Source organism: Myotis davidii, unplaced genomic scaffold, assembly GCF_000327345.1.
Source record: "Myotis davidii unplaced genomic scaffold, ASM32734v1 scaffold46, whole genome shotgun sequence".
Taxonomy (NCBI): domain Eukaryota; kingdom Metazoa; phylum Chordata; class Mammalia; order Chiroptera; family Vespertilionidae; genus Myotis; species Myotis davidii.
In genome coordinates, this window is record NW_006383006.1 from 12,084,622 (window position 1) to 12,109,662 (window position 25,041).

Consider the following 25,041-nt stretch of genomic DNA (forward strand, 5'->3'; position numbering starts at 1 on the left):
CAATCCGCTCTCCGTCTTCAACACCAAAACCCCCAGGGAGAGATCTAGTAAGTATCTTCCCACAGAACATCAGCCTGTGTGCTGGGAGGAGAGCCCAGGAAGGAAGGCCATGCAGGCAGGGAGCGATGGCCTGCAGCACTGCTGCTTGACATGCTCTGAGGGCCAGAGGTCAGGGCTGGATATGTTGCATGTCTCCATCTTGCTGGGAAAATGAGCATGGGCAAGCCCTTTGTTACTGTTAGACTTTGGTTTCTTCCTCCATAAAATGAGGAACCTGAAACCTCGGGTTCTCTTGTCTGCCCCGGGTCTTCTCCTCTTGCCCCCTAGGGATGTGATGACTTGCTCAGTTTCTCTCCAGGGTCAGCAGAAGGGCAGGTCTGCACTAATAACCTATTATGCTCTTCATGTCCAAGGAGAGACTGTTTCCAAGGATTATGACCACACGTTCTCCATCTGCACGGAGAATAAAACAGGAAAACACCAGAGGGAAGTGAAATGACACAAGAACAGAGCATTGTTCTAAGTTTTAAGGCAGCAGTCGGCAAACTATTATGATGAGCCCACTGCCTGATTTTGTAAATAACCTTTTCGTGGAGCAGGTCACACCCACTTGTTTAGATGTTGCTGTGGCTGCTTTAGCACTCTGTTGGGAAGGAAAAATAATCTTCCCTCTACCCTGCATTGTTCTTGGCTAAAACCCCTGTAGAAAAGACAGGTTAACAAGAGAAAAATAAAACCATTTTAATCACATGCATATATACGTGTGCCCCACAGAGATGTGAGATTGGAAAGGTAGCCCGAGGATTGAGCCTTAAACACCATCTGGGCTAAGGAAAGGGGCAAAGGCATGGGTCCTGAAAGGGAAGGAGGCAGCCAGGAAGGGGAGAAGAGGAGCTGTTTGTAAACAAAGGTTGCCAGGCCATTCAGATGTCTCTCAGATGAAACAGTCCTGCTGGGTAAGAGCTCTCTTCCCGGTAGACTGCCTTTCTATTGTAAATCCCTTTTATAAATGTGGAGTTTTTGACAAAAGAGTAACTTCTAATCCTTCTTCAGAGATTCTGTATGCTGTTTCTTAAAAATAACCAACTCAAAATAATCTCTGTGCCAAAGAGGCGTATTGCAGTGGCACATTCTGCTTCCCTTCCCCTCCAGCGGCAGAGCTGAGTCATGACAGCAGAAACTGTCTGGCCTGCGATGCCTAAAATATTTATGCTCCGGCCCTTACAGAAAAGGTTTTCCACCCCCTATCCTAGAAGAACTTAGAACTGGAATGCAAGGCAGGTTGTAAACCTGCTCCTGGAGGGTGGAAGGGAGAGTCCTCCCATTTGGATGAATTGTGATCCCACCGATGGGCAGTGGAACAGAGGAGCTTCACACAGAAACCTTGAATCAACTATAAAGAACTACAGTGATTCGGTGTAACATGAAACAAAAAGTAACATGAAGCAAAAATTACCACACCATGGGCCTAATCAATATCAAGAAAAACCATGCCTGGCCAGAGTTATTCCATGCATCAAAGGGCTGCCTGTTCTTTTTCTTGTCAGGGCACATACCCTGGTTGTAGGTTCAATCCCTCATAGGGGTGTGCAGGAGGCGGCTGATCAATGTTTCTTTCTATCTTCCTCTCCCTTCCTCTCGCTCTAAAATCAATAAAAACATAATTTAAAAAAACATAATTAAAAAAACCAAAAACGTAGTATACCATTTCAAACCAGAACCATCCTATTCAGTACCAATATTTCCTTAAAATATTGATATACCAGACCAACAGGTGATGGACAGCATAGCGATTCTATTTGGTTCAGGCCCTCTTCTCAAGCTGCTATGAGATCCTAAGGGAGGGAGTGCTAAAGGAGTACAGGTTCATGCTCCACTCTTTACCACCAGTCTCCCTACCTAAGAATGCAGAGTGCTCGGCCAAGGTGGGTTTATCCCCATTTACCTTTTCTACTAAAGATAAAAGAAACACCTTGCCCTCAGAAATGATCACCAGGATGGTTTAGATAAAGTCCCTTTATAAAACTCTTTTCCTGAGCAAGAATACAATGGGGACTGGTGTTCTCAGGGCTGGTGAGGAAAGAAACACTGCTGAGGTGCCTCAACTTTCCAAAGTCTCTGATGAAATTTCCAAGTTAATTCCCTCCAGCCTCATCTCACCCTTTCTCTCCTTTCTTGGACTAGCAAAAATATGTTTCAACCTTGTGTTTTTTCCACCCTCTCATGATTCTAAATGAGTCACATCTTGCAGCTGAGTGGGAGCTGAGCAACTGAGTGGCTTTAGTAACGCTGAGAAGGGCTGTGACATCTGTAGGCAGATGCCAGGCCAAGTGTTGCTCCCCAGTTCCAAAGAGACATGGGCCCAGTCACAACTGTGCTGGATGTTTACACATTCATTCTGCTCCAACTTTGACTCAAGAAATAGTGCACCGTTGTCTCAGTATCAGAAATATGTTGGGAAAGAGAGAGACCTACTCTGCTCTTGAACGCATAGAGGCACAGCAGCAGACAAAGTGAGGGCTTGACAAATAGATGGAGGAAACCTAGACTGGCTTTGGGAGGGGGGGGAACAACTCTGTCCCATTGTGCTCCTTCTCAAGAGCTATTTGAAAAATGTTGCTTCTTATTTTACATACCACTACATTGATTTGATAAGACACGTTCATAAATAAAAAATAAGTACCCGTCATTGCTTACTCATAAGAAAAGAGATAAGGTTGTGATTAGAGATGACACAGTTCTTCATCCATTAGTGACATACTGTGGGACTCAGTACCCAAGTCCCCTGAGCCCATGTGTTTTGGCATTCAGTTAATCAAAGAGTGAATGCTGATCACGTGTATGGCTCTTGAAAAGGAGACTGTGCATGAATATGTATTATGGGGTAACCAAGTTTGCCTGGAGTCAGAGAATGAGTGATGGCCTAACAGACTCTATGGAAGTAGACTTCATTCATTATATAAAGTGGATGACTGAAGGTATCAAGAAGGGGCAGGAATGTACAGGGTGACAAATGAGGTGAGTCTTCAGTTTAGAAATACAATATGAACTGATTTATCAAGCCTTCAGTCAATTGGACATCTCTATTAATTGACAGTTAGTATTCTGCCAGCAGTTACTCATATTAGTAACTCTCCTACCCTACAAGATCCTGGTGCATTTTCTGACTCATCCAAAAATTATAAAGAGAAGCCTAGAAAAGGTTTAATACTATTATGTGCCAGTTATTCAAAACTAGATAAAATCTTTGGTTATGTGTGGCAGGGGTCTATTAATCAGAGCATTAGATTGGCCAAAACATCCTAATCACCAGCCAGTTTACTTTGCACACCCTAACTGGGATAATCAACCAGAGGAAGGAGGTCCAGTTTCCATGGAAGCTCTGCCTCCACTCCAAAGAGGTGGAGCTCTCTGCTGCCCTCTTCTTGAGGGAAGAGCTGCTCAGTGAAGAATATACAACTTTGTGAATGTAACTCAGTGGTTCTCAAACTCCAGTGTACATCAGACTCCCTCGGAGGGCTGGCTAGAATGAAGTTTGCTGAGTCCAGCCCATAGAGTTTCTAACCCAGTGGGTCTGGACTCAGAAGGTCCTATCACTACTTTGCTGCTGCTGCTGGTGGGAGGACTTCACTTTGAGAACCACTGATGTAGAACAGCGATTTTCAACTGGTGTTTTGCAAGAATTTTTAAAGCATGCAATACCTAACTAGTCAGAGGCACGGACCTCTTTTCCCTTAGATTGTCAAATAAAAAAAATAACAATAGCCATCTGGTGTGAATGAATCAAAATTAAATCTATGTTTTGTCAGACCAGCAAAAATATATATTTTTGGTGTGCTGCAGAATATTAGTAATCAGTTTATGTGTGCCATGAGCTACGAAAGGTTAAAAATTGTTGATCTAGAAGATGAAAGGACAGTCGTTCAAATGATCCTCCCTAACAGTCTTGTGTCTGATTCTGACAAGACCCTGCTAAGGCTGTTTTTCAGGTAGAAAACTCAGCAGCGTTCATTCTGTGGTTTTATATGGCATTTATGTTTTCCTTAAGGGAAAAAAAGTATTCCTGTTGAGGTATTGTCTACATGCCATTTAAACACACACACACACACACACACACACACACACACACACACACCTGAGCCTTCTTATTTACAATTTTACAGCAAACAACTGTAAGCTTCAGGTGCACTGTGGTAGTTGGCATTTCTCTGTGTGCAGAGCTGGAGGTAGACAGTTTCCTCTGTCTTTACCTCTTTATTCTAACACTGTTTGTGTAAAATTATTTTGTTTGTGAGAGTCTCCCTAGGGCCCCATGTTGAGGTCACCCCTGAATGCTGTTGTTCTGCTAAAAGATACAGGCTAGACTTGTTCTCTGAAAAAGCCTGGGTGGGCAGGGGACCATATCTGGCCACTGTAAATCACAGGAGCCCAGGGGTCTTTGGCTTTCATGCTGTGAATCCTTTTGAATGGTCTGGATTTTAAAGAATATTGGTCTACTCCTAGCTTCCAAGGCAGAGAGATCCTTAGCCTGCTACTTACCAAAGGCTGTAGTGATAACAGCAGAAAGTCATATTGGGACCTCATGGGACTGATCCGTAGCAGGGAGCTCCCCGGGGTCCACTGCGTTGCCACATGCCACCCAGGAGAACCACCTGTCTCAGCTACAGATTCACTCACTCCACGGTAGCCAGGGTTGTTATTTTGTATGTCTGCTCTAGGCAGTATGATCACAAGGGAGAGCAAAACAGTCCCTTTCAACCAGCCAGTATTTCTAAAAGCCAAAGAATTTGCCTTGGCCCCTTACTCATTAACCCTGCAGCTACTGTGGACCCAAGGTCTGAAGCAGACCCCCAACCAGCAGCAACACCAATAGCAGAGGGCCTGCAGGCATAACCTGCTTCACTGAACGCAAACTTCTATTCGAAGGCTTCTGCTTTGTCCTGAGAAATTCATGAGAACTTTACTTCTAGTATCAAAAATCACCTCCTCAAATCTTCTAGCGGAACTCATGCTCTGGGAAAATGCTCCACAATTTCCTGTGGCTTCTCAGACTTCCTCGCCACTGTGGTGCCTGATGCTTTGGCCCAGTGTGAGAAGTTTGGCCTTAGGGTGGCGTGTACCTACCACCCAGGCCCAGGAGGACTCTGTGGGGAGCAGTAAGATAAAGGGATGCACCTGTAGAGCTTTGGGCTTGTGCTTCTTTCTCAGCCAGCCGTGTCCCTCACTCAGCACCCTTTTTGTCTCCTCGCCTGTCAGGAACCTCAGGATGCTTCCAGTCTCTCTTCCCAGCTTTAGGGGGAAAGTGTCCTTTTTCTTAAAGAGAACAGGACAGCTAGCCCCTGGCTGCTTCTGTTGGCTCCTCTTATATCTGATAACCTTTAATGTGGAACTCTGTTGCCACTTTATCCTGTCTGTCTTTGTTCAGCGAAGTGACTGCAGTCATTCAGTGTGAGGAAAGGGCAGGGCTATCCATTGTTCCTTGCACATATGCCTGCAGGAACAAAAAGGCTTAAGTGATTGACAGATCACCTCAGGTCAATTGTAAATGCAGAAATCAACTCATGTGCAATGTTTCTTTCCCAAAATTTCCAACTGGATGGAACGTGTTGTTGTCTCTGGTCCCGCTGAGGCAACATGTGATGAGGTTTCCTTTCCTTTTCTAAGCAGGCAGATGCCATCCCGGTGACTGAACCACGAGTTGGCAACCAAACACCCATTAGTGGCTTTTCTCTAACTAGATATGCCTTCCCTGCAGTGCAAGCACTCAGGACAGGAGGGAGAAGCCCAGAGACCAGCTGGGTCACAGAGAGATCTTGGGAAATGCCCCTCAGCTGGGTCCCTGTTATGCTCCTTGAACCGTCTGTTTAAGTGCTTCAAGCTGAGTGTGACATGTGGGGGAATAACCCAGCCTCTGGAAGCTGCAGTCTTCAGCTGACAGAAGCTCCACATCCAGGGCTCCCTCACACATAGGGCTCTGGGGTGGAAACTCACACCTACTGACCAAAGGGAGGGTGGGACAGAGAGAGAAGGTTGCACCATTGTGCTTTTGAATTATTGCCCCTTTGTACTTCCTGTATGCTCTCTGCCAGTTCTGGGGGTGCCAGACAGAGTGGAAGAGATGTGTCCTGACATCCCCCCGCTGGAACGCCTCATGAAGGAAATCCACCATCTAGCCGAGTCCGGAGCCCGGTACACAGAGATGCCCCATGTCATCGAGGTGATCCTGCCCATGCTCTGCAACTACCTGTCCTACTGGTGGGAGCAGGGGCCTGAGCACCTGCCCCCCAGCACAGGGCCCTGGTGCACCAAAGTCACCTCGGAACACCTCAGCGTCATCCTGGGCAACATCCTGAAAATCATCAACAACAACCTGGGCATCGATGAGGCCTCCTGGATGAAGCGCATCGCAGGTACCACAAATGCCTTTCTCCCCAGCCCAGCTCAGGGACCACGATGTCTAGAGCCTCTTTTCACCTCTAAGACTCTCTTTAAACTGTTCTCCCTACCCACCTCTGTTACTTAACAGTAAAAAAAATCGACTTATTCCTCTGTAGAGTTTCTTGGAGCAAATGCCCCTGCCCCACTCCCCAGCTAGTCCAGGCCTCTGAGACCTTCTTGATAAACTCTACCTGACGCACATGATCCTGGCTTCATTTGCTTTTGGTACTTAAGAATCCCCTTTGCTCTTCTGGTAATAATTGTCCCTATTTTCTTGATAAGTGATCCTTTGTGTTCTGCACATCTATAAAATTCACTGCCATCTGGGCCGTGCTGTAAGTTTCTGGCAGTTGTATCTTACTTTATGCTTTCTTGGGCACTCTCTAATGTAGGTTCACAGTTGTATCACTTTGTTTTGGGGTGATTTTTGGGGTGGGTGGGAGGAGGGTAGTTGTGTTCCTCTGGAACTCCTTACATTCAATAGGCTCTTGATAAATGGCGTTAGCTGATTTTCTGTTCCTAGAGCAACCTCAAAGAAAGGAAAGACTTAGAAAATGAATAACCATACTTTCCACAGTCAGGAAACCATGAGTATTTAGTGTTCTCTGTGTCAAAGTAGAGTCTGAAGAGGTAGAAAAGTCTTTGCTTTAAATGGACCCATAGTTTAGATAGAGGAGTCCATCAGAACAACTTCACCCAAGGTCCTGGACCGTGACACATGGTGGCTGAGTCCCAAGGAGTATCAGCCTAACTCTGGGTATTTCCCTTCCCAGATAAATTAGTAGGCATTCCTCTGCATGACCAAGGAAGAAAAGTTCCTACCTCCTTCTTTTCTCAGAAATGAACTGAGATCAAAATTATAAATATTTGGGTGCTAATGGCTACTAGATAGGAGAGACAGGCTTCTGTGGACATGAATACATAAAGAATACATAAAGTTGGCATTCCTTTCTTACCTGATAGCCCAAGAATATTGTTAACCCTGAGGCATTTGTTGATGAGCTCTCATTTGTAAATCTGGATTAAGGGAAGGAAGGAGATAAAGGAACAGCTCCCTTACCCCCCTAGAGGAGCAGAGAGAAAAGAGGTCACAGCAAGAGAGGCACTGATGGGAATGGAACTTGGCCTTTCATTCCACAGATGAATTAATTCTATCATCAGGCCACTTAATTCCTGGTACCTGAACAAAATCAATTTTAAATAGTAACCCCCAAATCACCCACATCTGGAGTAGCCATTCTAATTATAGCTCAAGGCAGAAAGACACCTCTGTGTGGGATGAGGTGTGGGGTGAAATCCAAGCCATCATGGCTCTGAGTTTCGACTTCTTGGTTAATGCATCTCAGCAGAGAGCTACTGTCGCTTTCTCTTTCCAAAATGATCTTCTTTATGAAATTAAAAAATAAGACAAAATAAGATTTTTTAAATGCTGAAAAGTAGGCTGTTTTCAGTTAAAATGCCCTAAACTTAAGAAACTCTGAAATATACATTAACATTGTCAACAGTTCATGACTCATTCATTTCATTCCACTTTTTTAATATAATCACTCAGGTTCTTCTCTTTATTATGAATTGAGCCAATAGGATATTCCGTTTAAGAAATAGGGTAAGACATACAGTTTTTATCTTTCTCGTTAAGAAGGTCAGGATGATAGCCCCAAGTCCCACTGAGGCTTGTTTCTGCTCTTTGACTTCTAGTAGCCACCTCTCCCTCTCAGCTCATTATTACTGATAATAGTTTGTCTGCCTTCCTCAGGGCCCTGGGGAGCCTCCAGGCATTGGGCTGATAGTTCTCAAGTGTTGGGTGCTGAGAACTATGGTTGAGTTAACGTATTTTTAGCAACAGATTTTTCTATAAAATAACCAGAAAGCATAGTGTTCAGTGCCTACTCTTGGCTTGGCACAGTGCTGGTTATTATGAACAAAATGCTTCGTTCAAGGAGTTTATAATTTAGCTAGTGAGCCAAAACCAGCATGAACATACTATAATATGATTCAAGATAGCTGTTAGGAAGAACTAGGGGGTGTGAACAGGTGCCATCCTAAGTTGATGGGTTTTCAGAGCCTCAACCTCTCAGTGTCACTTCTTTCCTTTCATCAATTGTCATACTATGTGAAATGAGGGGGAAGCCCTTTGTTTGCAAATGCAGTGTACGCCCAGCCAATCATCAGCAAAGCCAGGCCTGACCTGCTCAGAAGCCACTTCATCCCAACTCTGGAGAAGCTGAAGAAAAAGGCTGTCAAGACTGTGCAGGAGGAAGAGCAGCTGAAAGCTGACAGCAAAGGGGACACTCAGGAGGCGGAGCTCCTCATCCTGGATGAGTTCGCAGTCCTCTGCAGAGACCTCTACGCCTTCTACCCCATGCTCATCCGCTACGTGGACAACAACAGGTACTGAGGAGGCCTGGGGAGCATATCCAGAGGGAGGAAGGTGGTATTTGGTTGTGTTAAAGTGATAGAGGGAGGTCACAGCAGCCTCCACCAGCTCCCTCCCCCAGTAATCCCTAGTGTGAGACCTCCGAGTGATACTTTCCTTGACCAGTGATTCTATATGGTCAGTGGCACGGCCACCCCTTCCATCCTCAAATACCACAGGTGAGAGGGAGTTGGTCGAATAAGGGCAGCAGTGACCCACTCCTGCCCTTCTGCTGTTCTGTCACACATTCATTCAGGAGATATGAATTCATTCAGCAGACTGTCAGGCATTAGGGAGCAGGATGAACAAAACAAATGAAGATGTCTGATGTAGGGAGCTTTCATTCTGGGAGGGGAGTGGGGCATGCAGACAATAAACAAAGTAAGTACTTATATAATTATCTATACTTACTTTTATATTTAAATATACACTTTACTTATAAAAGTAATCTGCTCAAAGCAGGGTAAGGGGAATTAGGAGTGCCAAGGTAGGGTGGAGTTGCTGTTGTAAACAGAACATTACTGAGAAAGCGACATTTGAGCAAAGACCTAAAGAGATGAAGTTAGGAACCCTGCAGGTCTTGGAAGAGTGTTCCAAGAAGAGAGAGCATCTGGTGCAGTTCCTGAGGAAGGAGTGTGTTTGGAATGTTCAAGGGATCACAAGGAGACTAGTGTAGCTGGAGAAGAGTGAGGGGTACAGAGAGTGTAGATGTCAGAGAGGCAACATGAGCCAGGGCCTTGGAGGCCACTGTGAAGACTGGCTTTTACTCTGAGTGAGATGAGAAGTTAGTGGAGGTTTTGAGCTCATCTGTGATGTGATCTGACTCATTATTTGAACACTGTGGTGAGGGATGGAAGCAAATAAGGAAGTAAGGAGACCAGTTGGGAGGCTCACAATGATCCAGTCAAGAGCTGATTGAGACAGAGCAGACTAGAGGTTGCCAGACTGTGAGGGGGTTAGGAGGAGGAGGGTGGAATGGGGAACAACTGCGTAATGGGATTGGGGTTTCCTTTTAGAGTCCTGAAAATATTTTAGAAATAGTAGTCCAACATTGTGAATGTACTAATTGTCAGTAATGGCCAATTTTATATTTTATGTATTTTACCACAATTAAAAAGAGGTGGGCTAGAAGGGGTTAATGGGGGGGGGGGAACGGGGAGGAAATACTTTCAACAATAAAGATTTAATTTAAAAAATGAAAAAGAAAAAAAGTTGATGTTGGCTGAGGCCAGCATGATAATAATGAAGGTTGACAGAAGGTATCAGATTCTGGGTCTATTATGAAGTAGAGCCCTCGGGACTTCCAGATTAGGAATAAAAGAAAAGAGGCGAGTCAAGTCAAAGATGATTCTGGCAAATGGAAGGATGGGGTTTTTATCAGCTGAGTTGAGGAAGATTGTGGGTACAGAAGATGTTTAGGGGAAGATCAAGACCTCGCTTTTGGACATGTTAAACCTGAGTTGCCTAATCAATATAGAAATAACAGTGTTGAGTGGGCAGTTGAATATGAGTGCAGAGTTCAGGAGAGGGGTCTGGTGTAGATATAGGAATTTAGGAGTCATCAACATACTGGCATGTAGTCTTTAAGAACCATGAGACTGGATGAAATAAAGGATTGAAGGGGAGAGAGTTCTAAGGACTCAGCCCTTGTGCTCTCCAACATGAAGAAGTCAGACAGAGGAGGAGGAACCAGTGCCTGAGACTAAGAGGGAGTAACCAGTGAGACAGGAGAAAACCAACAGAATGATGTGTCCTGGGTGCCAACTTTATAAGGCATTTCCAGTAGGAAAGAATGATGAATGAAGTTTATTGGTGACCTTGACCGGAGCAGTTTCTGTGGAGCAATGGAGATGAAAGCCTCTTTGGAGTGGACTAGAAGAGAATGGAAGGAAAGGATTTAGAGGCAGCAATACAGACAACTTGTTCAAGGAGTTTTATTATAAAGGAGGACAGAGAAATGGATGGAAGCTGGAGACAGAAGTAGAGTCAAGAGAAGAGCTTTTAAGATAAGAGACTAGTCAGCTTGCTTCTTTGCTAATGGGAATAATCCAGTAGAGAAGAGGAAATTGATCAAAGTGAGAGAGGATTTCCTTTTATTTTATTTATTTATTAAATTGTTTGGGGTGATTTTGGCCAACAGGAACATATTGGTTTCATGTGTGGGTTTCTATGTTACAAGATCTGTTTCTAAAACAATGCCCCTTAAACAGGCAAAAGATCAGCCTCAGATAGTTCATTCACAACAGAAGGCAGGAAGGCAGAATTATTATAAAGGCAGTGCTTATTAAAGTACATTTCATTTTTAAAGCAGCTATCAGCTGTTAAAGTGTATATACATTTATGGGGGACACCCTATATATGGATGGGTAGAATCTGTAGGAATCCCTTCCTGATTGCTTCCATCCTTGGTGAAGTAGGAAGCAAGATGATCAGCTAAGAGTGAGGATGGGGAGACGTTGCTTAGAGATTTGAGGAGTAAGAAGAAGATATAAGACAGTGGCCAGGAGAGGTGGGAGAGCAGATGGACCAGAGAAGGGTGGTGTGATGCCAAGTAGCATTAAGGGCCCCACTTGAGATCTATGATTATGAATTTAAAGTCTTTTTTTCAGTCAATTCTGCTGCCAGGTTTTGGCTCAGAGTAGGAAGAGAGGTTGATTTGATCAGAGTTGGAAGTTTGCAAAGTGAGTATGACTAAGAAAGAAATGGGTTAGGGAGTCAAGGGTATATGTAAAGTAGTGATTATAAAGATTGACTATGGAATTTAACGTGAATGATGAGGGAAATGAGCACATAGGAGACTAATGACCATAAACAGGAAAAGGAACAAAGTATTGGTCCTCATGGGAGTCAAAGACCAAATAGAACTTTTTTAGTATACCACACCCTTTAACTCTTGCAGGCCTAAAATACAAATTTGGGGAAGCTTGATTTTAAAATACCTCATTGTAGATAGTGAAAAGCCTAAGGAATATTTGAGGGAACATTCCTAACATTTTGAGTGGTATGCCATTCTGTCATGGGCAGGAAATAGGCCTGAAAATGCCCATTTTAGAATTTATTTTATAAGGCAAATTGTATGTACTATTTAAAATAATTTAAGATTACTTATATTTAGCATTTCAAAATAAATACCTTACACACACACACACACACACCACACACACACATGGTGTGTGTGTGTGTGTGTGAGTGTGTGTGTGTGTGTACATAAAATCCCTTACCTATCTATGGGACATTTGACTCAATTTCTCAAAAGAAATCCTGCTTTGAGAGTCATCATTTTAGTCACTTCTGATTAACATATTATGTTAACAGTTTTGGGAAGGAATTTGTCAGAGTTTGAGGTGAAAACAAAAATGAAAGCAGAGTAAGGTTGTTCCGAGAATAGCTCTTTAATGCCATTTGTCACTATTGATGATCAAGACTGAAGATAGAGTGTGTTCTGCCTGCACCGTGTTTGACAGTGCTAAAAATGGCAATGTCAGAGTGTCTTTGAGATCATCATTAATTCATTCATCCCTGCTTTTCAACCTGTTCTTCCCTGAACACCAGGAAGGATCATGGTCATCTGAGCCTGGCTTGGAAATGCCTCCTTCTATGTGTGTGCCTTTACCTTTTTCAAGTCCTTTCTTTACCCCAAAGAATTAGCTGACTTGGAATTCTGGAATGGTGGAGTTGGCAGGAATATTTGAGGTCCCTTCCTCTACCCTCTAACTGGATGAATAAATACCCCCTTCCCTTTTCCAGCAGTGCATTTCTTGCCTCTGATTATCCTCTATGGCTATACACAATAGGCACACCTCTCCCTGCGTGCAACTCCCATTCTAGTCTCAGACAGTTTAAGCCATTTGAGCTCAAATCTGTAATTCCTACCATTAGCTCTGATCTTGCTCTTTGGAGGCACACAAAACTAATGATAATCTCTCTTGTGGCAGCTCTTCAAATATTGAAGGACGCCATCTTCTCTTCTCCTCCTCCCTGTGTTTCCTCATTACATTAGACCTTTGTACTTCCTTCAGCTCTGGCATGGCAATGTTTCAAGTTTCTTCACCATCTACAACACTCTTCTGAAGAGAAGCTTCCATGCGTCGGTGTTCAGCCTGAGGCTGACCCAGAACAAGCAGGAATTCCAAGTGTGGTGTGGGGTGGTCAGAGCAGGGCAAAGCAGCTCTCCATCTCCTCCTCCAGAAGATACTAGGTCAGCATAGGTCCAGGACAATCTCTCTACAAGACACACCGGCTTGACTCCCTTTCTCAAAATATGCAACTCCCTGGAAATCAGAAACAATCAGAACATGGAAGCAAACAACTTTAAATAGTGTGATTTTGGAGAAAACCCATCTCTCAGCCTGTTGAAGGGAACTCTGTGTGGTGACTGCTTCAGGCTGTGTCTTCTACTGGAGGCTCAGGAATAAGGCTGAGAGATGTTCCTACCTCTAAGTCAGACAACCTGACCATGAACATAGGAGCATGGCTTTACTTTCTTTCAAAATCTGATAACTTATCTTTTTGAGAATGGAAGTCAAACTCTCCTTACTCTTGCCATCGTCCAAGAGTTTATTATTGTGCTTCTTTTCTCCATTAATATGTTCATTAATTTTATCCACTTGGGTTGCTTCAGCCATCACCCCCACTGATCGTTACCTCTAAACCCAACCTTCTTCCCACCTACAGCCTTGCATTTTCCCATGGCCGTTTGGCAGCATGCAGTGCAGATAAAGAGACTCAGGAATCAGTTAAGTGCCTCTAAAAGGATCAAGTGTCTGGATATTAAGAGAGATCATGAATTCTGTGGAAGACTGGGAGCAGGTGGAGATGAGCCTGGTACATCATGTGAGAGGAAGAAAGGCTTTGGGCAAGTAGGAGAGGCGAGGTCAGGATCTTCTCATCTGCAAATAATATCTTAACCTGGCTTGAGAGAGGTGCAGTGAGCTTGTGAACATGGGGGAAGACATTTAATTAGATATTCTTCATGCATACCCACCACTCTAAACCTGGTGAAGGAGCTCACCAGAAATAAAAATTAAAGATTTGCCTCTTAGAAGAAGAGTGATGAAAACAAAATTCACAACAACATAGACTGATGAACAGGGACAGATCCAAAGACAGAGAAACAGCAATCAAACTATTAATCCCCAGAGGGAAAGTAGGGAAGGGTGAGGGTAAGGGGAAGAGTTCAACCAAAGGACTTGTATGCATGCATATAAACCAAACCAATGGACATGGACAACGGGGGGATGAGAGCATGAGTGGGGGCGGGGATGAGGATGGGGGGTAATGGGTGGGAATGAGGACACATTTGTAATTCCTTAACTAATAAAGAATTGAAAGATTAAAAAAAAATTCAGCAGAAACTGCTTTCCCATATGAAGGCAAAGGGATCAAAATCGTCTTCTTTCTCCTGGGAGGAAATGTTGACCTAAGGTTGTTTTCAGTGCTGCTGTTACACTGCCTGTGGCTGTACTTTTCCTTGGTAGGAGAGAATATGACTCTCGTTGCTTCCCTCTCAGAGCACAGTGCAAACCTATAAAGCTTGTTTAAACCAAAACACTAAAGAATGAACAGCTGCCAGTTTTGATCAAACTTGACACTCGACCATGAAAAAGTGGTCCTGAAAAATCAATATGAAAGAAATCAAAAAGCATTATCGATCTCGAGCCTCAAGTTTGGATTGCATTTGGCTTCCGCTAATGGATATATGATTACAGTGGCCTAAACGAAGTAGAAGTTAACTCTCACATATAAAAGAAGTGCAGAGGTACCCAACCCAGGATTAGTGCGGTGCTGCTTACTGGAGACCCTCCGTGCTTTGTCTTTCTATCCTTAACATTGGCTTCCATCTTCAAAGTTACTTTATAGTGCAAAATGCCAATTAGAACCATCATATTATCATTCCAGACAGGAAGCAGGAAGGCAAAAAGTCACCTTCAGCTATCTGATCCCTTTTTAGAAAGCTTTTCTAGAAGGCTCATCCAACAACTACCACTTCCAGCTCAATGATCAGAACTTAGTCACATGGTGATCCCTCAGGGGAAGCTGGGCAATGTGACCTTCAGCAGGGCACAGTGCCAACCTGAATAAAATGGGGTGTTTTTTCCCTATGAAGGGAAGAGACTGAGTAAATAACCTATAGTGTCTGCCACGTAAAGAAGAGAATAGTTGGAAAAGAAAACAAGAAGGATTAGATAAGAGCATCTGTGAGGCTGGAACTCAAGGCAATAAGGAATTCAGGAGATGAGAGAGGGACCCAAAAGTGGTCTTGGCCTCATAGTCTTAACCTTTCTTCCTTGGCCTGTGAGTGCTCTCTGTGAATGTGAAGAGTGTAAGGCTGCTCAGGGCAATTCATTCTGATGTCTCTGGACGCAGGGAACTGGCTTTTGATAGCTATTACCCTGCATGCACCAAGGGACATTGCGTTTTTCAGGCCATCCGTGAAAGCCAAAGTTTTCTTTAAGAAAGGTGATAGACAATTTAATTTCTATATCACTCTCTACAGATATTTGAAAATGCCAGCTCACTCAGCCCTTTCAAAATATAATTTAACTCAAATGCGTAAGATACTTAGGGGAAAGAGAACTTTTAGAAGTTGACTGAATTCTACTGCATTTTAACCTTCTTGTTGCTACTGTGTTTGTTTTTTTAAATAAATGAAGCTGGTTTTGTAAGCCTGGTGTGTGTGTGTGTGTGTGTGTGTGTGTGTGTGTGTGTGTGTGTGTGTTTGTGTTTTAAAGAAATGGATAATGTCCATTTATGTGGAGTTTCCAAACCATTTCTGAGGGCATAGGAGATATTTGGTCTCTGCCAAGCACTTCAGTCAACAGTGAAAAACATATTGGTCTTACAAATGTTATTCATAAAACTGGCTTTGTAAGGAAAAGGGATGAGGCCTGAACTGTTTGTAAAATGCTCGGCATTTCAGAGGCTTGACAATGATAAGTGTAAATGACAAGACTAGATGGCATAACGACCAAGATTTTCCTGGTTTTGCCTGCCTTATGTATTAAAGGGCATTTGTCCCAAAACTTAGAGTGTAACCTTAATCACTTCATCAGTTTAAAGAAAAAAAAACTATCTTTGACAGTTTTGAAATGTTCATTTCTGACATCTGTTTGCTAAAATAATCCTTGAATCCTTTGGAAACAATGGAAATGATTATTGTAAGTCCTCTAAAATATCTACAATACATATCTATATCTAAGCATGGGAGGGGTATATTGATAGCCTTCTTACAGGAATATAGTTTTATCCTGATAAATGTGTGCATGCAATGTCCAATGAGTATGATTATTTTAATTAGTACTGAATTTCATATGCATATTCCTTTACATTTCAACTCAGATCCAACTGGCTCAAAAGCCCCGATGCTGATTCTGACCAGCTCTTCCGCATGGTGGCAGAGGTCTTCATCCTGTGGTGCAAGTCTCACGTAAGGACTCCTGGGCCCTGGGCTTAGAGACAGCGTGAAAGGTACAGGCCTCAGGGAACTGTCTTGTAATGTTTGCTTTTTTATTCCCCCAAACCCCACTTAGAACTTCAAGAGGGAAGAGCAAAATTTTGTGATTCAGAATGAAATTAATAATTTGGCATTTTTAACTGGAGACAGCAAAAGCAAGATGTCAAAAGTAAGTTCTTAGAAATCAATTCCAAAGACTTTTCAACCTTCACCTAACCTGTGTATCTCTGATATATGAAGGAATCCACTCCGTACAGCATTTAAGTCAAACCAACAATGTCCATTGTTGTTTCTTCGAGAATGAACAGAAGAAACTGTTCTCAAATAAGCATGGTCGTCACATTTTTATGAATAAATAGCTGCTTGTATGTCCAAAAGTTTGTTTCAAGGCTTGCCTAAGGCATTTGAGAGGCCTCTAAAACAAACCTGCTGTCATTAGTTTTAAAATAGAATTACTTCCTGTGTGGTGATGTTGCAAAAATACAGATGCCTAGAGTCACCTTCTGATTAGAAAATTACTTTGCTTTGAGGATTTCATTAGTACATACTCTTACAGTATACTTGTTTTCCTCCTATCTGGAACATCCAGTAGCTGCTTTCTTTCAACTGTGCTGACCTCTTAATGCCTTCTGTTTATTTTCCACATGAGTTACATTCAGAAACCAAGACATTTGTCCATCTTCCTGCAGGAAATGTTTGAAAGAGGTCATACCAGATATCTGTCTGACAAAAAAAAAAAAAAAAGTTACATAGAGGGAGGACTGTAGCAGAAATATGGGAAGGGAAAGTGGCCTCCAGGTCCTTCTAGGTCAGCTCTACACAGAGAGGCTTTGCTATTTTGATTGGAGAGAATTCTGAGACACGCTCCTTCAGGTGTACATACAAAAGCCAGGCTTACTTAAATGGGATGTTTTGTTACCAGCTGTTATGGCTTACCTTTGACTCTCTTCCCTTGAGAAGCATGCCTCAATGACTATTGACTATGTATGTCAAGTATAAGTGACATGTAACAGCTGGGATGTGTGTCTCTCTCGTTGCTGGTAAGGTGCTGACTTAGAGGACTATGAAGGTGGAGTGTGCATGGGGACCCCTCAAAAGTGAAAATCAGTTCTGGAAAGATAGGTTTGTAGTGTAGTTCTTAGGGCTTATTCCAAATGATATGGAAGATCTATGTAGTTGGAGTTGCAGACAAGGGGCTGGTGGGACACCAAAAATCAGCACTCATATCTCCACCATGTCTGGCTAGCTCTGATCAACTCAGGCACTCTGAACTTCCTGCCCTTCCATCATTTAGCTATGTTGACACTAATACTTCTTCCAGCATCCAAAAAATGCTTCTCGAAGTTTTGAATCTGATCTACACTTTTCTATAAAGTTTGATAAATTGTGTACATGCAAAGTGGAGCGATCAGGAGTATATATTCACATTCAAGAGGAATCTTAGGAACTTTACCTATGATGGATCCTTTTGAGCTTTATATTATTTATTTAATTTTCAAAATTTTATTTAGCATTCAGCTTTTAGCAAACACATCTGCTGCTCCTGTCAGGTATATAGGATATTTCAGACTCTGATCCCTGACATTTATCTTAAGTTCCCTCTGAAGGGTTTTCTTACAGCTACCACAAGCTCTCCTTTACCCTGCCTACCTAAATAAGTCCCAGGAAGATTCCATGCTACCTTCAATTTGAAGTATATCCATTGACTCAGGAATGAACCAGCTAGAATTCATTGTCATCATCAGTGATGACAGCAAAGCAGTGGAAATGGCTCTGATACAAGGATTCAGATCCCAGAGGAGCCGAAATGGCAAAGATATCTCAACCTTCTGGTGCTGAGTAGATACTTGGGGTCCTTGGGTTTACACTTGGAAAGAGATAAGGTGAAAAGAATTGACATTTCACAACTAACCTACTAACAAACTAACTTGAAATCATGTTCATTCACATCACTGTATGAGGAAAAGGGCATGTTTGTCTTGTCAGAGGATGGTCATATTCAGAATCTTTGCATCTCCCCTGTTGATAAGGTTAGTCTATAGGCGCAAACACTTTCACTTCATTCCCATTGACATTGTATGCCAGTTTTTTCTGAGCCACATGGGATGAAGTCAAAGTTATAGTGTAAGGGATATGAAGACCCTCCCTAGATATTAAATAATATTTGCCATGTTTCTCGGGGCAACAGATATTAATATTGTTCCTTTTCCATATGTTGAGACACAAAATGTGATAGTAAATAGGACTAGAAACTAAAAGTAAGTTAAGTCTGACCTTAGGCCCAACAGTTGACTGGGGTTATGGCCTTGCCTCATTCACTTACGTCCTCTGGGCCCCAATTTATTTGACTCCCTGCAGCTCTACTAGGATGTTTTGTTTAAGAGTCAATTTCAAATTGCATCTGTAGGAAAAAAATAATATTACATATGTGCAGGGCACTATTTCAGAGAGATACATGCCTCCAACACAGCAACTCATAGTCATTACTATTGTTTTTTTGGATGTAGAATTACATATTGAGAAGCCAAAGAGGGGGGATATTCTTTCTTATTATCAATTGAATTCTCATTGCCTTTGCCTCCCTGAGATGAGAGGTCCTCCCTACTACCTGATCTGAGTGGTCGCTTGTCAACTGTGCTTGCTTTTATCTCCACTTGTAATTGAATTCGGGTGTGTAAATGGAATTGGCCACAGTGCACATGGCAGCCATTGTACTGGAATGCTGCATGTCCACACACTGCACTCGCCATTGCGAATAGAAGGGAAGCAGAGAAAAATATACAGTGGGTCACCCTTCCCAGACGTGGTTAACTGAGGTCAGTTCAAAGATGTGTGAGTTCTCTGGAGGCTAAAGCAGATTTGTTTTTGAGAGCTCATTGTATATTTTGTTAATATAACACCAGTTGGCAAATGTATATTAAGCTAAACATAACAAAGCTGAGCACATGTTTTTTTGTTTTGTTTTGTTTTTGAACTGGTTTTGTTTTCTGGAAAAATGGCAGCAGCTTCCTCGGAGGGCAATGGTAAGTTAGAACACATTTAGCCCAAGAAATGCCAGTTCCTTGACCAAGATTATAAACAATGAAAGAATTGTGATGCAGGACATATTGGAGTGACTCATTGTTTAAAGCCACTCCACCCCATAAGTAGTTTCAGTGTGCTGTAAAAGGATAGGGAATAGTTTAGAAGATGTCTGTTTTTTAAGGGTATTCAGAATTGTGTATGTTTCTTCTTACTCCAATATCCCCTATTATTCATTCTTTTCTTCTCTATTCTTCTCTCTCTCTCAATCTCAATCTCTCTATCTCTCTCATTCCCTCCAGCCCCCCAACTTTTTGTTTTTATTTTTATTTCTTTTGTTCTTGTACATCTGCAGCTTGAGTGCTCTCTATCTCCTTCTCTCTCTCTCCTTCTCTTCCTCTCTTTTCTCCCTCTCCTTTCTCCCTCTCTCTACCCTCTTTCCTTCTTCAGCTCCTTCATCCCTTAAAAGTCTGTGATTTTTTTTTCCTTAAGTTCACACATAAAATCATCTTAAACTACTGGGGGAAATTTGAAGTTATAGGAATTCATAAATTTTTGTTTAGAAAATAAAAAGCTTAGCAACATGTGAAGAAGAGAAGAAAATGAGAAACTGTAGGGGTGTGGGAGGCTTTGACCTAAGGTATATAAAAGTCACAGCACAAGAAGGGAGGTGCTCCATCCTTCAGGCTGTGGAGTGATTCTGAACCACCTGCAATACTCCTAGAGTCCTTTTTTAAAAAGCAAACTTTTAGCAGAAGCACACCCATCACCCTTGAGCGCAGGTCTGACCCCTCTCTTTTTCTTCTTCTTTTTTTAAATTAATTTTTTAAATTATAGTTGACATATAATATTAGTTTCAGGTATACAACATAGTAATTAGACATTTACATATTTTGGTAACCATAGATCTGCTAGAGGTGATAATGTGGGTGGAAGGAAGAAAAACAAAATGGGGTCATTGGTTACATGACAGATTGTCTGCAGCTCATCCAGGTGAAAGTAAGGGGGAGCGGGAAAGACTTTAGGTCTAAAGCATTTATCTGGAGACCTGGGTGTGAATGTCACACACTCTGGAAGGCTGGTCTCTGAGATGATCTTGGCCCCGGGGGTGCATTGCCTGGTCTGGGTATAAGTCTTTATGGCCAAATTAACCTCCATCCTAATCTCCCATTCACTCTACATGCCATGTTCAACTGGCTCCCAGAGAGGTTGAGTTTCTGTTGTGTTGGCTGAGGAACTGGGGCTCAGAAGCTATGACTAACATGTGGTACCTTATGCCTTGGGCCCCTGCTTTTACTGACTGACTCTTCTTGTTTCTTTTCTTTTGTCTTTCCACACAGGCGACCCCTGCTTTTACTGACTGACTCTTCTCCTTGTTTCTTTTCTTTTGTCTTTCCACACAGGCCATGCAAGTAAAGGTACAGGTCAAATGCATGACGTGTCTTTTCTGTCCTAGTATTAGAGGTCTCAGGCTCTGGCCACCCTCTGCCCTGTGATCACCAGCGGGGGGTGGTATGCGATGGATGTTCTCACCTGGAGGTCTCCAGGCCTGCTCCAGGGAAGACAACTACCTGTCAAAGAGTGAATGTAGGCCTACCCACCCTGGAATGGGGAAGCCAGGGAAGCCAGCCAAGCCTCGCCCTAACCTCCCCGAGGTCTCCTTGCTAGCTCTGCTCCCTTCCTAAGCTGCCACTCTACGGCCAGCATGCTAACAAGGATAGGGATACTGACAGGGCTTGAGACCTGGGATGCTACCATGTTGTGCCCTACAGAGTCAGAATCCCACATACTGTGTGGTCCCAGCCCTTCACACTGTACATTCCTGCCTCTTGTTGCAAGGTTCCCATGATTCAAAGAGGGTTTTCCAAGGACTTAAGCTCCAGGATTTGAAATGGGCAGATAACCATGAATTTTTGCATAAAATGTATATATGGTATAATAAACCTTAAGACAATTTTCCAGTGACCCATACAGGTTCTTGCTTGGAAATATTTCTCTATCTCTTCATTAATGTGTATTTGCTGTCATTGTCCCCAAGCACTCTCCCTCAGGAATGTGGATGGGGGGGGGGGTGCAGGAACTGGGCCCCAGGTAGCTCTTAGTCAGAAAGGGGAAAGGGAGCCATGGACAGATAGCTGGGGTCTACATATTGACTCAGATGCTATTGTTTTGTGACCTTGCAAAAATCACTTCACTTTCTCAGCATCATGTTCTCATCAATAAAACCGACTTGTTTCTCTTAGAGTTGTTGGGAGGATTAGAAATGTCTTATTTCAGTAGCAGGCACATTGGAGTCACATCATATAAGCAGCATTTGATCATAAACTGCTGGGACTGGTGAGATAAAATAGAGAGTGAGCAATAAACTATTTAAATTGTGAATCAAATGCACATCGTTACATTTTGCACATTTACTATATTGCAAACAGCATGCTGTGAGTTATCTTTTAAATTTATAAGATGTACAGGGTGTCTCATAGTTTATATACTTAAAACTGGGTTGTATCCTTCATGAATGATTTGAAGCATTTTCGAGGGTAATTTAGACTGTTAATGACTTTAGCCTTAGCTGCAACCTTTAGCATTCTGCACCGGAGGTAGAACATGACGGAACCTTGCAAGCGCTCGGGAAGTGATAGCGAGGACTCCCATGGTCCTGTGTGAGCCAGCTTTCTGTCCATGTTCTGGAACACAAGAAGCCGCTGCTGCTTGGCCTCATTCCTTCCTCCCGCTCATATTTCTCACTGCCGCCTCCCACTGTGGTCCGGGTCTGGCCTGCTGCTTCAGAACACCCGGCCCACGGTGGCCCTGCAGCCGGTAGAATTCCCTCACTGGTCAGGGGCTGTGCAGCGGTTTCTGTGATATAACCACCTGAAGGTGCAGCTGCCACGAGTGGGTGACAGAAATCGCATCATTTTATGAGTGCCTATTAATAATTATGAACCTCTTTCACACTTTGGAAAGTAATTTAAAGAGATCCTCCCAAGGCACTGTTCATGCTGACCCCCCTCTTCTCTCGAAAAGGCAATCCTGTATGAAATGAACTCTGCTCCAGCCCCGGGTCCCAGGTCTTAGACACCAGTTCTAGGGTTGGCATCTGGTCTCTGCCCTGCTCCCAGGGCCCTGGGGCTCAGTGTACATTGCAGGGCCGCCACCTCATTGCTGCAGATACTCTGTGGGCGCCTCATGAAGCAAAGCTTTGGTGAGCACCAGTTTGCTCTCCCTCAGTGTCCCTGACTTCATTTTCTGCTTCTGATTCTCCCACCCCCAACCCCCACCCCCAGACACACACACACACACACACACACACACACACACACACACACTCTCTCTCTCTCTTACACTTTGAGCAGGTGCCCATTAGCTGAGGCAGGGTCCTGCCAGTAAGGTCCCGCCTGGGAAGCTTTGCTTTTGCAGAGCCTGACATGAAAAAGGCGGTCCCCGCCGTGCCTTGTCTGATTGAGCAGCCTCCACCACACCACCCTGTTTTGTAGACGCTGAGGGTCCTGGGTGGGTTGCCTCAGCCCAGTGCCCTGGACTCTTCTCTGAAACTCGCTGTTTCCTTGGATGAACGCTCCCTGTGAGGGATGAGAAAGTGTGAGGCAGAGTCATTTGGCCAGTTCTCAGGTCATTTTTTAAAAATACCAGTTTATTTGTTCATTCAGCCCAGAAGTGAGTGAGCAGAGGCCGTAGGTGTCCGTGGTGTGTGTGGTCCTGTGGTCCTGTGAGCATGCGCACAAGGAGGGGGCTCGGGGTTTCACCGCCACCTGGTTGGCTGTTGAGCACACTCCTTTTACTGTCCTTCTGTACTGAGGCCCTGCCTGTACTGACAGGGCCAAAGCAGGCAGGCTGCCCCGAGGTGAGGGGTTCCCCTCAGGCTCACTGAGCCCCTCTGTTATGTCACCCTCGTCTCCTAGTCTGGAGGGCAGGACCAGGAGCGGAAGAAGACGAAGCGGAGGGGAGACTTGTATTCCATCCAGACCTCCCTCATCGTGGCTGCGCTCAAGAAGATGTTGCCTATTGGTCTGAATATGTGCACCCCGGGCGACCAGGAGCTGATCTCCCTCGCGAAATCACGATACAGCTGCGTAAGTGCCCATCTGCCGTGGCCGACCATGTAAGGCAGGTGGTGGGGACCGGCGCTCCGTCCTGGGGGTGGAGGGTGGGAGCAGATGGACAGAATCCAAGGGGCACAGAGGCAACACGCCCTCATTGTTGGTGCAGGTTCGGGAGTTAGCATGTTCCCTTTTGAACAAGCCTGTCACTTCTCTTCTTTCGTTCTCGTAATAAAGATCCCAGCAGAACTCGCCTTTGGCTGTCTATACGTCCTGCACCCTACCTTTCATTTGCGTAGTGACCTCTGGGAATGAAATGGAACTTCTCTTTCCACAGAGGGACACCGATGAAGAGGTGAAGGAACACCTGCGGAATAACTTGCACTTGCAGGAAAAGGTGATGCACGGAACACAATGAGGACCCACACAGGCCGCCTTCTGGCTTCCGGGTGCCATCTGCATGCTTCATTTACTCACGTTTTTCTAGAAACGGTCTCAGAGTACTTGTGTTACATTGGTAGGACTAGCTCTCTGCCCTTAATTTTTATATTTTTGTTCTTTCCTTTGCTATTGCAAAGAGGCATCCAGTAAAGCATGTCTCCCCACTCCCACTGTGTGAAGGAACATCCAGCCCAGCCCGGGCTGGGTCAGGTCTCACTTTACTGACAGTGGTGCTTGCTAAAGTGTGAAGCAGGGCCCCTGGGGGGAATCTTGGCACCTCCTGCTCTAGAGATTTGAAAACAAACTCTTTTTGCATCTGAGTTGGTAGAATCAGAAAAATCAAGATAAATTTTTTATCATAGAGGCTGACATTTTCCCAGGCCTGCGAATCTGAACAGCTCTTTCCTCAGATACATTATTCCCTAGGATGAAGAACTAGGCTGGCACAAATAGCCTCTTCTTTTCATCCCAAACATATAAGAATAATAGGGGGACGGGACATACTACCCAAAAAAAGGCAGTAAGAAGAAATCCCAAGTGCCAGAAAAAAAGAAGACATACTAAATCATAGTATTGAGGAGAGGTTGATGCTTTTGGAAATACTTGTAGAGTTCTCTGTACTAGATATGTATTTTATGGGCTGGGGTTTTAATAACCTTAAAGGAAGATAGCTGTGGAACTTAATTACTCATATTGTGCATAATTTTAGAGCAAAAAACTTACATAAAATTAGCCTTGAATTAGTGAAATACAAGAATCTCCTGCAAAGACAACCACGAAACTACTTGTAGAGACTCCACCCCTAGGATATGGGCTGAGATGCCAATTAATAGAACTCCTCCTGAAGACAAGCTCATATTTAAAAAATACAAAGTGTGAAATAAAACCCACTGCTATTAGCCAGAAAATGCAAAAAGAGAAAAATTTAAGCCTAAGGAACTGCAGAAAGGAGTTTAAGTGTGGCTACAATATTTAAAGAGATAAAAGTGGCAATAGAATCCATAAATCAAGACTTGGACATAATTTTTGTTAAAGAAGAAGGGAGATGTTATTTAATTAACCTCATAGTGATTACAAAAATCAAAAATGGTCGAGAGAACCGAAGATGGTGGCATAGGTTAACGCCGGAGATTGCTGCCTTAAACAAACAATTCAAATTAAGCCTGAAAAAGGGAACGGACAACATCCAGAACCACAGGAGGGCTGGCTGAGGGAAA

At 43.6% G+C, this 25,041-nt stretch overlaps 1 protein-coding gene across 1 annotated transcript in view; it reads left to right on the forward strand.

Annotated features, from left to right (window-relative positions):
* Positions 1-25,041, forward strand: part of RYR3 (ryanodine receptor 3) — a 417,605-nt gene that overhangs the window by 328,166 nt on the left and 64,398 nt on the right. The window contains 8 exon segments of the mRNA XM_015557536.1: positions 2-47; positions 6,090-6,410; positions 8,589-8,829; positions 16,193-16,280; positions 16,384-16,476; positions 20,732-20,746; positions 23,246-23,416; positions 23,721-23,780. Of these exon segments, the coding sequence (XP_015413022.1) occupies positions 2-47; positions 6,090-6,410; positions 8,589-8,829; positions 16,193-16,280; positions 16,384-16,476; positions 20,732-20,746; positions 23,246-23,416; positions 23,721-23,780 (1,035 nt within the window).